At 43.9% G+C, this 13,015-nt stretch overlaps 2 protein-coding genes across 12 annotated transcripts in view; one reads left to right on the top strand and one right to left on the bottom strand.

Moving 5' to 3' along the window:
* NFIX (nuclear factor I X) overlaps positions 1-13,015 on the bottom strand; it is a 289,130-nt gene that overhangs the window by 24,220 nt on the left and 251,895 nt on the right. For 6 of the 11 annotated variants that reach the window (XM_087711023.1, XM_087711024.1, XM_087711022.1 and 3 more), the window contains 2 exons: positions 8,191-8,313; positions 1,456-1,631 (listed from right to left, as the gene is read on the bottom strand). The exons of 1 other annotated variant lie outside the window; for it this stretch is intronic. In XM_087711023.1, coding sequence (XP_087567149.1) covers positions 1,456-1,631; positions 8,191-8,313 — 299 coding nt within the window. The remainder of the gene's footprint in view (positions 1-1,455; positions 1,632-8,190; positions 8,314-13,015) is intronic. 4 more of the 11 variants (XM_087711026.1, XM_087711030.1, XM_087711032.1 and 1 more) reach the window with 2 other exon arrangements.
* Positions 1-13,015, top strand: part of LYL1 (LYL1 basic helix-loop-helix family member) — a 236,762-nt gene that overhangs the window by 88,354 nt on the left and 135,393 nt on the right. The gene's annotated exons all lie outside the window — the stretch shown is intronic.

The following is a 13,015-nucleotide window of genomic DNA, read 5'->3' as shown; positions in this document are numbered from 1 at the left end:
GGCCTAATACTTTCATCTCTCATGGGGGGAAATGGTGTTAAAGATAAATAATGGTTCTCTTTCGAGACTCTTTGTCAGCTCACAGAGGCTGGCTACAAAGGGATCCTTGAGGAGGTGTGTATGCTTGTTTTTGTAACATCAGACCCTTGGATTATTATCTATCAGGTCACGAAGCGGGGAGGTGTTGCCTTTCAACAGGAGTGCTCAAACATATTGTTGAGAGTATATTAAAAGCAATATTTAAGTACAGTCCAATATACTTAGGTAAGTTGGAATCAAAAGGGATTATAAAAAAGTTACCCATGCCTCAACATTTAATATTTAAGTTTGTTGATTTTCCTGTTTCTTCCCCAAAATATAACTAAAGATCGTAAACTTCAAAACTCTAGGGCAGTGGTTCCCAAACTTGGCAACTTTAAGACTTGTGGACTTCAACTCCCAGAATTCTCCAGCCAGCTGTGGTTCCCAAACTTGGCAACTTTAAGACTTGTGGACTTCAACTCCCAGAATTCAACTTTAAGACTTGTGGATTTCAACTCCCAGAATTCAACTTTAAGACTTGTGGACTTCAACTCCCAGAATTCAACTTTAAGACTTGTGGACTTCAACTCCCAGAATTCTCCAGCCAGCAGAGCTGGCTGGAGAATTCTGGGAGTTGAAGTCCAACAAGTCTTAAAGTTGCCAAGTTTGGGAACCACTGCTCTAAGGTGTTCTGAAAAATTCTCATTTCGAGCTTTATACGTTCTTTTCCGCCTAACGTCTTTGGATCCTGCCATTCACGTCACTTTCTGCAAACGTCACAAAGGTAAAACATTCTAGAATGTGCTCAGTGCAACCCTCGGGGATTCTCTTTTGTTCGGGAGCTCTGAGGGACTTCAATCCCTTCAGAAACTTATTTGGGGGGAAAAAAAGGGGGTGCAGACAGAATTGGGGTAGAGAAATCGGATGATAGGGAAAGTAGAGCCTGACCAATGGGCTTATACCTGCCCGTTGTGTAGAAGTCAGTTTCCACCTGAGGTCAAAGAGAAGAGAAGGTTGAATAGGCTGCATCTCTCTCTCATCTATCCTTTCTACAAGACATTTCGGCTGCCCTGAAATTAGTTTCCTTCAGCCTGAATGTTGGGCTTTGCAATTCAGTCTAATTTCTGAGGTAAAGGTAAGGTGTTGAGAGCAAGCCAGGATCAGCCAGACAGTTCTTTTAAGGAAAAAAGGCCAATTCTGCCAGACTCAAAGGACGAGTTAATACTTCTTACTGTACCACATATTCCCCTATGCCTTTAGCAGGCAGTCAGGCAAGCAGGCAGGCAGGCAGGCAGGCAGTCAGGCAAGCAGGCAGGCAGGCAGGCAGGCAGTGTTTGGGAGGGAGACAGAGAGGGAGAAGAGGCAGAAAAGGCTGTAAAGGCAGGATTCTGGTGGACTGGCCGGCATCCCTGGGCTAAGGTGCGAGGCTCTTACCTGCCCGGAGCCCTGGCCTGAGCCATCCGAGCATACAAACTGCACAAATTCCTTCAGCGAGTCCTGGCCGTGGTGGTGGTGGTAGCGGATGGTCGGGTGTGTGAAGTAGGGGCTGGACTGTTGGATGATGGAGGTTGACGGGAAGTGCAGGGCCGACGCTGCGGCACGGGGGCTTCCTGGAGAGTGTAAGGACAGATGGATAGAAAGAGAGAGAGAAGCAGAGAGAGAGAGAGAAAGAGTGAGAGAGTGACAGAAAGAGATGTCAGTAACAACCCCCATGCCATGCTGCTTCCACAGCCCAATAGCTACCTATATACCATCAAGGCCTCTGCTGAAAAAATTACCCCCATATTCTTATTTTCAAGGCTGTTTCAATATTAAGGATTGTCACAATCCCAACAAGGAGAGGTAGTTTCTCTTTTTCAAAAGAGGTTAGCATTTGCAAAGATGTGCAGGCAGGTTTTGAGCTACATGCACTATACATCCGGAATTAGCAAAAACCAACTGTATCATGCACATTATACATGCAGTAAAAAATGGGGTACACATTTGCTTCTGAACGTGTATTTATACCTCTGACGTTTTTACTAAATCTTATTGATGCCCCCTGCCTCATTTCCTACGTACTTTATTTCAGAGTAGCAACCGAATCAAAATGATGTACGATCACCTATATTTTCTTACATTTGTATCTTATTACTATGCTCTCATCTATTTCTTTCTTCTTTTGAATGCCTCCCTTCTACTCCCATCTTCAAATTCATGAATAACCCAACTTTTTCTCTTAAACTGTTCTATAAAGCGTTATGTACATTAAATGACTTCTAACTGACCCAAGTGTAAAAGGGCAAAAGGGTGTAACATATTCCTCTCTTTGGGAATTACTGGCCATTGTAGAATGGAAAGGGAGGAGGGAAATCAGCCAAGAAACCAGCTGTTGTGTGCTGGAGATTGACTCTCTCCTACTGTAGGTGGCTGAAGTCCCTCCTACACAGACTTATACACGAGGCAGATGGCGGAAATTGGAATAGGGAATCGGGACGAGAGCAAAGCAGATATTCATAACAATGAAATATAGGCTATACTGGGTAACTTAGAACAGTGTTTTTCAACCTTGGTGACTTTAAGTCTTGTGGACTTCAACTCCCAGAATTCCCCAGCCAGCTATGCTGGCTGGGGGATTCTGGGAGTTGAAGTCCACAGGACTTAAAGTCTCCAAGGTTGAAAAACACTGACTTAGAAGGAGGGTAAGAAATTAAGCATATAGAAAAGGGGGATGAGCTGTAATTCTTTCATTAATTTAGACCCAATTTCCAATTAGACTAGCTTAGACTGACTGAACAATTGTAAGGGAAATCCAGAGATTTGAACAAACTGTTTTGTTGTTTTCAGAGGTGATAACTGTCAGGGCTGCAAAAGCGAAGTGTATTTGTTGGACAATTCTTTGCATAGGAAAATTAATGAGAACCTTCTTCCTCTGAACGAGGTAATGACAGAACTAGAGCAGTGTTTTTCAACCTTTTTTGTGCAAAGGCACACTTTTTTCATGAAAAAAATCACGAGGCACACCACCATTAGAAAATGTTTAAAAAATTTAACTCTGTGCCTATATTGACTATATATAAAGTAATTCTCCCACGGCACACCTTACACTAGGTCACGGCACACTAGTGTGCCGCGGCACAGTGGTTGAAAAACACTGAACTAGAGAATATGAAATCAGGACTGAAGTCAGCACTGACGTTAATGAGTACAGGCAGTCCTCAACTTATGAGCACAACTGAGCTCAAAATTTCTGTTGCTAAGTGAGAAAGATGTTACGTTTACCCCATTTTACCACCTTCCTTGCCACAGTTAAGCGAATCACTGCTGTTATTAAATTAGTATCAATAGCACACATACCATTTCACAGTGCTTTCCAGCCCTCTCTAAGCGGTTTACAGAGTCAGCCTCTTGCCCCCCCCCCCCAAAAACAATCTGGATCCTCATTTTACTGACCTCGGAAGGATGGAAGGCTGAGTCAACCTTGAGCCGGTGAGAATCGAACTCCTGGCAGTCAGCAGTGAGTTAGCCTGTAATCAGAGGTGGGTTGCTCCCGGTTCGGCCCAGATTGGGCAAACCAGTAGTAGGGGCGGCGGGAAGCTCCGCCCACCCACCCAGACGCTTCTGGGTGTACACGTGGATGAGTGGGAACCGGTAATAAAAAAACTTGTGGCACGACAAATCCGCGCTCCACTAAAGCGCGCCCGATTAAACCGCGTCGCTGACGTCATCAGCAGGGCGACAACAGCGGCCGCGGGGAAAAAAGGGCGCTTTAAATAGCGCTTTGAAAGCAAGCCGATTCAAGTTAAGGTAAGGGTTAGGTTTAGGGTTAGGTTTAGGGTTAGGTTAAGGGTTAGGGTTAGGTTTAGCGTTAGGTTTAGGGTTAGGTTTAGGGTTAGGTTTAGGGTTAGGGTTAGGTTAAGGGTTAGGTTTAGGTTTAGGGTTAGGTTTAGGATTAGGTTTAGGGGGGTTAGGTTTAGGTTTAGGGGTTAATTTTAGCTTTAGCATTTACAGCGTGCTTTTTTCGTCGCACTGTGATGACGTCAGCTACGCGGTTTCGTCAAAACTAGCAACCCACCACTGCCTGCAGTGCTGCATTCTAACCACTGTGCCACCTTGGCTCTTAGTAACATGGTTGTTAAGTGAATCTGGCTCCCCCATTGACTATGCTTGTCAGAAATCAGTGATCACATGTCCCCAGGACACTGCAACTGTCATAAATGAGTCAGTTGCCAAGCGTCTGAATTTTGACCACAGGACATGAGGATACTGCAACATCCATAAGTATGAAAAATGACCGTAAGCCACTTTTTTTCCAGTGTTGTTGTAACTCTGAACAGTCACTAAATGAATATTGTAAGTTGAGGACTACCTGTAGAGGCTTTTGAAATGTAAATTCTACACTCTGCTGCTATAACTATGTCTGAGTAGAATGTAAGCCTTCCATAAAATAGTATTGGTGCCCTTTAAAAAATAACTGCTTAATTATTGTGTCTTTTAGCTAATGGCTTCCACCCAAGCTTGGGATCAACTGTGTCTAATGCAGTGTTTCTCAACCGTGGCAACTTGAAGATGTCCGGACTTCAACTCCCAGAATTCCCCAGCCAGCGAATGCATTCGCTGGCTGGGGAATTCTGGGAGTTGAAGTCCGGACATCTTCAAGTTACCAAGGTTGAGAAACACTGATCTAATATATACTTCAAATAGCAATAGCAATAGCAGTTAGACTTATATACCGCTTCATAGGGCTTTCAGCCCTCTCTAAGCGGTTTACAGAGTCAGCATATCGCCCCCAACAATCCGGGTCCTCATTTTACCCACCTCGGAAGGATGGAAGGCTGAGTCAACCTTGAGCCGGTGAGATTAGAACCGCTGAACTGCAGATAACAGTCAGCTGAAGAGGCCTGCAGTGCTGCACTCTAACCACTGTGCCACCTCGAAATGGCAGGTTTTGCCTAACACTTGACCTATTTTAGCTTACATCTGCTTCCTTTAATATGCCTTTTCTTCTTTCTGTAATATAGATTACATAATTATTTAAACCCATTACCTGGAGTCCTGTACTGCCTACTCCTTGAAAAGCTGCTTATTATCTTAATAAAAGCTGTCACTTGCTGTCTGAGAACTTACAAGAGAAGAGAGAAAATCAGCCCTGCCACAATAAATTCTTCTGTTCGATCACCAAAGTAGTATTATACTATGGGCTCATACAAGGTGGAGGCTTGGTAGAGACTCAAGCAAGTAATGGGCCTCTCTTTGGGTTCCACCACAAAACCGCGCTCGACTAAACCGCGTCCGACTAAACTGCGTAGCTGACATCATCAACAGGGCGACAACAGCGCGGAGACAGAAGCACGCTGTAAACCCTAAACCTAAAATTAACCCCTAAACCTAACCCCCCTAAACCTAACCCTAAACCTAACCCTTAACCTAACCCTTACCTAACCCTAAACCTAATCCTAACCCTTAACCTAACCCTAAACCTAACCCTAACCCTAACTCTTAACCTAACCCTAAACCTAACGCTAACCCTTAACCTAACCCTAAACCTAACCCTTACCTTAAGTTGAATCAGCTTGCTTTCAAAGCACTATTTAAAGCGCCCTTCTTTCTCCGCTCTGGCTGTTGTCGCCCTGTTGATGACGTCAGCAACGCGGTTTAATCGGGCGCAGCTTAGTCGAGCGCGGTTTTGACGGGTCACGCTCTCTTCGAACATACCACTGACCTAGTTCTCACAAAGCAACTTCATCTTCATAAGTCCTACATCTCTCTGACAAATGCACTTCGAGTGGCACTAGGTTTAACCATGATCTTTCCTCTTTAACTGCCATCCAAAACACAGACAAGCAAGACAAGCCTACTAATGTTTAAAATGTTAGTAGTCTGCTTACAAAGCTTGTTTGATGCTTGAGGGCAAGCCATTTGACAGTGCAGCTTAGTGGCTTATCTAGAGAAGAGGCTGGAGGAATATATTCTAAACTTGCTTGTTCTATTCCTTACCTGAATCACCTCATCAGATATGTTATATTTCTTCCCTCCCTCTACTGCACACACACGTGCAACTTCTATAGTTCTGTACAAAACAGCTGACATTGCAGTACATCACTGTAAGTGATATAAAGTCACTATTAATCAGAAACCAAAACATCATCCTAAGAAAAGCCAGGCTTGGGAAAACTGTGACAGCATCGCTAAACTTCAAACTTTATGCTTATGGTTGATTACAAAAAATATAACTAAATATCTCCAGCGTATAAACCTGTATCATGATTCTTCCTAAACACTAGTCACAGGCATTAGTAAATAACACTTAAAGAGATTCTCTGCTCATTTGATCTAAGCATACAGACTTTAAATACCTTGGCTGAAGGCTGAATATGCTATGACCTAAACACAGAAGAGGTCAAGGAAGTTATAGCCTGTTCTTCAAGAAATTGAAGAAATTGGGGGGTGGCGCAAAGGTTCATGGGTTAGGTGTTGGGCTCAACACCCAAGGGTCACACAATGGGGTGAGCTTCTGTTCTTGTCCCAAGCTCCTGACCACCTAGCAGCTTGAAAGCATGCAAATGCAAGTAGATACATAGGTACCACTTCAGTGGAGAGAAAACAGCGCTTCGTGAAATCATGTTGGATTTCACATGAGCACAGAAATATCTTAGGATAGTGCTGGCTCGCTGGCCCTTGAAATGGAGATGAGTACCGCCCCCTATAGTCGGTTATGACTAGCAGAGTAAAATCCACAGGGATTCCTTCCTTTCCTCTTTCCTTCATGAAATTATTGCATTTGTTTTGGAAATGCATATTTCTTTATCAACCTACCTGTACAATGAAAAAAATCTTTAGATGTCTTTCTTTGAATGACCTCACTATCAGTCACAAAAAATGGCAGATAGAAGACAAATCTATTGTTTTTTCTGTGCTGGCACCTTAGTGTTTCTGAAGTCCTATGGTTCTCTGCCTGTTCTGATGGGATTTTAACGCCACGGGAAAAAATCTTTTAAAATCCCCTAAGCATTTTAAACTGGTATTTTTTCCCTCCAATGATTGGACTTCATTACATTTTCCCATCTGCTGTTTTCATTTTAAGGCTGTTATTTTATGATAAGCATTTTATTACTTTTGTTGTAGTATTTATTTCTATTTTCATTACAAGACCACCCTGTGAAAGTGACTTAGAAGGGCAACATATAAATAACAAAAATAAAAATAATAAAAATAATTTTAGAAGTGAAATAAGTGCAGCCATTCAGGCTCCACACAGACTCTCAAAATATACCAAAAATAAGGGCTTTTAAAAGATTTTAAGAAATGTACTGAAAATACATTTGTCTTTTTCACGGGGCTTAGGGTTCTACTTCAATTTCAAGCACACCTCAGAGAAGCAAGGATACGTATTTCAGCTTGAAACAATAAGCCACTAGAAATCTGACAACTCTCAATGTATCAGATGTAGTGTGTAGGTTAGATTTTCCCCTTTTAGATATAATCTTTAAATATTCTAGTTTTTTTAAAATGAAATATTTAAATGTAGCAATAGCAATAGCAGTTAGACTTATATACCGCTTCAAAGGGCTTTCAGCCCTCTCTAAGCGGTTTACGGAGTCAGCATATCACCCCCAACAACAATCCGGGTCCTCATTTTACCCACCTCGGAAGGATGGAAGGCTGAGTCAACCTTGAGCCGGTGAGATTTGAACCGCCAAACTGCAAATAGCAGTCAGCTGAAGTGGCCTGCAGTACTGCACTCTAACCACTGTGCCACCTCGTAGTTGTCAATTCATTCTGAAGCCTCCTTTTCCAAAGCATTTGAAGCTATATATATATTAAACTGGATCTCAGTCCATCTATGCACCGCTATCAATTCAAACCTGGCGCTGCGGCTTCCCAATTAATCTGATTTATCAAAACGTTCCTCTTTATATGCCACCTTAAGGATAATCCCTTGAGAATGCAGTTTGCAATCAACGTGTTAAGCCAGTTTGGGGGGGGGAAAAAGAAAAAAAGAAAGCAGGGGAACAAAAGACAGAGGAAGTGAAAGAGAGAGGAAAAGAGACAGCAAGAGACTATTGCCAGAACCGAGGTGGTTGAGTCTATTGACATGCCCTACCGAGGACACGACTTCGTCTCTTGCCTCCCACAATCTTGCCCACAATCCACCCGTTCGCCCCCCTAAGAAAATGGCTTTGTTCTCACCTGGTCTGACTCCTGCTAGGACAGGCAGCGGGTGGTGGGTGAAAGCCATTCTCGGGGAGGTGGTGTGGGAGGACAGGGCACTGCAGAAATCCAGCTTCCCTGACTTCTTTAAAGAAGCCGGTCCTGGCAAGGAATCAGGGAGAAAGTTCATGGTTTAACAGGTGGAGGAAAGATGGATTAGTAGTTAGCCATGCTCTTTCATTCACTCCTCTGGCCCAATGCATGCTCTACAACAAGGCTAAGGGGTCATATTGGGAACGGCTGCTTCCGAACTCTTGGTTTCTCTACCTGTCACTGAACAGGCTAAAGGAGCAGCTCACGTGTCTATTCTGCACAAAAGCCAGCCACGAAGTAGATGTAGACAGACAGACAGCATTGTTATTCATTATTCCTACAGCATGAATTTCTACAAGTTCGTTATTTCTATATGCTATTAAGAGCAATCTCCATGTGTCTCTGAGGTGCTTCCATCAATAAAATAAAAATGAAAGTAAATAAAGTCTTTGTGTCGGGTTTGGTTCCCCCCCCCTATGTAGAACCTACATACATCTAGGCAACATACAGAAGGGACTGCCTTATCCCAATTCCAGGATTGTTTTTTCGTTTACCTGTACTCCAGGCAGGGCCGGATTTCCCTATAGGCTAACTAGGCTTCCGCCTAGGGCCTCAAGATCAAGAGGGGCCTACCTTCAAATTGTTAGCAAAATTAAAATTACGCTATTCTAAAAACAGTGAACACTAAAACACTGAACCGAAAATAAGGAGAAATTCTACGTAGATGACTAATAAAGAAACATAAAAAATGTATTGGTTAAGATCGTTCCAGCGCCGCGGCAGTTGGGGAGCCCGCCCACGTTCCCGGAACCGGCGGTTGGGCAACAAGCGCGGCCGCTCCCAGTAGCCGCCCCGTCGACGCGGAGCACACCAGCGGCCAGGCAGGTGAGGGCGAAGGGGCCGAGCCGGGCAGCTGAGCGCAGCAGGGGAGGCGGCTGGCCTCGCTGCCTTTGCCGCAGAGCAGAGCCGCCCTCCGTCGGGAGGCCAGCTATATATATTGATATATATTGATATATGTCACAGTAATGATGTATTTTATTGTCTCTCGTGCAATTTACAAACTTAAAAATGGGAGGTGAAAGGGACTCATAAGTGGAATAGCCTAGGGCCTCTTTTCACCTAAATCCGGCCCTGACTCCAGGCTACAGATTGAGATGAGGTTCCCTTTTGGTCTCTCATTCAAGTACATATCCTTAGCTTCCAAGCACAGACTAGATGAGGCAGATTCTACTACTTGCTAAGACTTAGATCCATCAATCAAGGTGTGCAATAAATTAGTGTTTTGACTCCATCAGGTTGCAACACTTTTATTTCCTCTCAAGATTCTAGATCAGTGTTTCTCAACCTTGGCAACTTGAAGATGTCTGGACTTCAACTCCCAGAATTCCCCAGCCAGCATTCGCTGGCTGGGGAATTCTGGGAGTTGAAGTCCAGACATCTTCAAGTTGCCAAGGTTGAAAAACACTGTTCTAGATCCCCCCCCCTGCCCAATCTCTGCTACTCACTATTCCTTGTCCTAGAGCACATTTAAGTTTGTTATATCTCAGTCGCAAGATGTAATCTGAATGCTTATTGGGGTTTTCAAAGGGCTGCACCAGAGCAGAATTTCTTGCCTTTGTTCTAAAGCAGTCTTGCTTCAGTGGAGTTTGCCCGTGCAATTGAAAATGCTTATTTGCATGACAAATGCTACTCTTCCTTTGAATTAACAGTTATTAAACATCAATATAAATTTGTTCAAAGGCTGTTTAAGTTTGCTCCCTGCAAAGACATAGATTTGTCACATCATTTGAGCAAGGCCTTAGTTGGGTGCCAGGAAAACTAATAATACACCAAAAGTGGGGGGGGGGGGGAAATAAATAGTAAAAGGCACAGGTACATGAAAAAAAAAACACAACTCTTAATAATTCACAAAAGAACTACTGAACTTGCTTATTTTCCAGAACTGGCTTTAGTTCTTCACTGATCAGCACAGCTGAAATACTTTTCTGATGTATTTTCCGGAATCTCTTGATTCCCACTTAATAATAAATACATTATTATTTATTAATTAGATTTAGGTTCTGTTTCTATTTTCTATCACTCAAGGCAGTGCACATATGGTAATACTCCTGGGTTTGGGTTGGTCTGAGAGAGTGACTGGCGTAAAATCATGTTTTCCAGCTTCCATGGCTATAGCAATAGCAATAGACTTATATACCGCTTCATAGGCCTTTCAGGCCTCTCTAAGCGGTTTACAGAGAGTCAGCATATTGCCCCCAACAATCTGGGTCCTCATTTTACCCACCTCGGAAGGATGGAAGGCTGAGTCAACCCTGAGCCGGTGAGATTTGAACCGCTGACCTGCTGATCTAGCAGTAGCCTGCAGTGCTGCATTTAACCACTGCGCCACCTTGGCTAGAGCTCACCATATCCCAGTGTCTTATCCACTAAGTCAGGGATCCCCAGCCCATGGCCCATGCCCCACTACTGGAGCTGGAGCTTTCAGAACTGGGCCTCAGAAGTGGTGGGCAAGCATGCGCGTGCTCCATTTGTGCAAATGGGGCTGCACGTACACACTTGCACGCTACTTACGTGGAGTCCCCTGTCCCTCTCCCCCTCCCCTGCCAGACTGGCACTCTGCACCAGAGGTGGGTTCCAACCAGTTCGCACCTGTTCGGTAGAACTGGTTCGTCAAATCTACCGAACAGGTTAGAAGAGGTTCCACCAGTGGACCCGGAAAGCAGGCAACACCTACAGAAGAGGGTCCAACGTTTTTTGAAACCCACCACTGCCACACACACACACACAGACACAGAGACAGACAGACTGGCACACAGAGAGAGAGAAAGAGAAAGAAAGGAAGACATAAATAAATGAAAAAGAAAGAAAAAGTGAGAAAGAGATGAAAGAAAAAAAGAAAAAAGGGACAGAGAGACAAAAGGAAGGAAAGAGAGAGGGAGAGAGAGAGAAAACACATGGCCGGCAAGCCACTCCCACCAGGACACATGGCTGGCAAGCCACTCCCACAAAGGAGGCCACACCCACAGAGTAGGTTTCAAAAAATTTCAAAACCCACCACTGCTCTGCACTATGTGAAAGTGGCTCTCTTGTCTTGACTGATGCACTTATGTGAATCAGTGGTGGGGCAGATACCAAGGTGGGAAACCAATGTGCCAAGCACATGTCTGTCTTCACTTTATTTATCTATTTGTTTATTTAATATATTTAATCACAGGGTTTGCCCCCCCCTCCCCGGGCTCCCCCCCAAAAAAACTTTGTATGTTGTACAGATCTAAGAAACCAAGCCGGCTATTCCAATTTCTTCTATCTTATATACCAGGTTGTGGTAGGACTGGGTCTTGCTAAAAGAGGAAAGCAGATCAGCCTGCAATTTAAATGGCTGTGCAGAATTGTATGTTATGACCTCTCACAAGGCCAATGAGAAAATCTCGGTAAAATCAGACACGGGAACAAGCAGCCTATGCAGTTATATCTCAAGGATATAATTAGTCTGCTCCTACGATATAAGTACACTAGAGTGCATTATAAAGTATAAGAACATTATAATTAAGGAATCTTGGAATATGTTTGTCATTGTCAACAAAGAGCCGAGGTGGTGCAGTGGTTAGGGTGCAGTACTGCAGGCCATTTCAGCTGACTGCAGTTCTGCAGTTCGGCTGTTCAAATCTCACCGGCTCAGGGTTGACTCAGCCTTCCATCCTTCCGAGGTGGGTGAAATGAGGACCCGGATTGTTGTTGGGGGCGATATGCTGACTCTGTAAAACCGCTTAGAGAGGGCTGAAATCCCTAGGAAGCGGTATAGAAGTCTAACTGCTATTGCTATTTTCTTACATATTACAAGGCTTAATATCCTTGTACTATAACACAGTATAAAAGTATTAAGAGCCTTGTAAGATATTCCGTAACAGATCAACTTGGTCTGTTCTGTTCTAATAGTTAAGGTACCAGTCTAGAGACCAGGAAACGATGAATTTTCAGGCAAGAAAGCCAGTTGGGTCATTTTGGGCCAGTCACTCTCTCTCAGCCCTTGACACCACCTTGGGTGAAACAAACCAGTCGGTCACTTTCTATCACAACCAATGGATCAACACTTGGTTGATCTAAAAAAAAGGAGATCCTGCATTTGTGGGGAAAAATCCCAACATTTTAAATGTTACTTTAAAATTGTTGTAGGACTCAGTTTTGACTGATACACTGATGATGGAGGTTGAAGAATTTGAACTATATTTTTTCCTGTTTTTCATATTCTTGGTGTCATATAATAGACAAATACACATGCAACTATGGGAACGCCTCCTGCCACATACCTCCCAACGACCTATAAGATCCCACAGATTGGGCCTCCTTCGGGTACCGTCGACCGGTTGGCGACTACTTGGGGGGAGGTCTTTCTCTGTAGCGGCCCCAGTCCTGTGGAATGATCTACCCGCAGAGATCCGGACCCTTCCCACTCTCTCGGCCTTCCGTAAAGCCACTAAAACCTGGCTGTTCCGGCAGGCCTGGGGCTGTTGACCCCAAAATACGGTCCAGCCCCACTTGGAATGGAGTGCATGGTGTGTTTTTAAGTCTATCTTTTCTTTTTTTCTATGCCTTTTGATTTATTTGTATTGTGAGCCGCCCGGAGTCCTACGGGATTGGGCGGCATACAAGTGTTATTAAACTTTGAAACTTTGACTGACTGAGAGTACTTCTGCAGTTGAAATTGGAAATGTTAGTATTTTGCAATGGGAGTGGGAGAGAGAATGTGAATGCCAGTCCTGAAAATGGAGAA

The sequence above is a fragment of the Thamnophis sirtalis genome, unplaced genomic scaffold (assembly GCF_051295495.1).
Source record: "Thamnophis sirtalis isolate CommonGarterSnake01/CBP01778 unplaced genomic scaffold, rThaSir2_p1.2 scaffold_3, whole genome shotgun sequence".
Lineage (NCBI taxonomy): Eukaryota > Metazoa > Chordata > Lepidosauria > Squamata > Natricidae > Thamnophis > Thamnophis sirtalis.
This window is presented reverse-complemented; position numbering and strand designations above follow the sequence as displayed.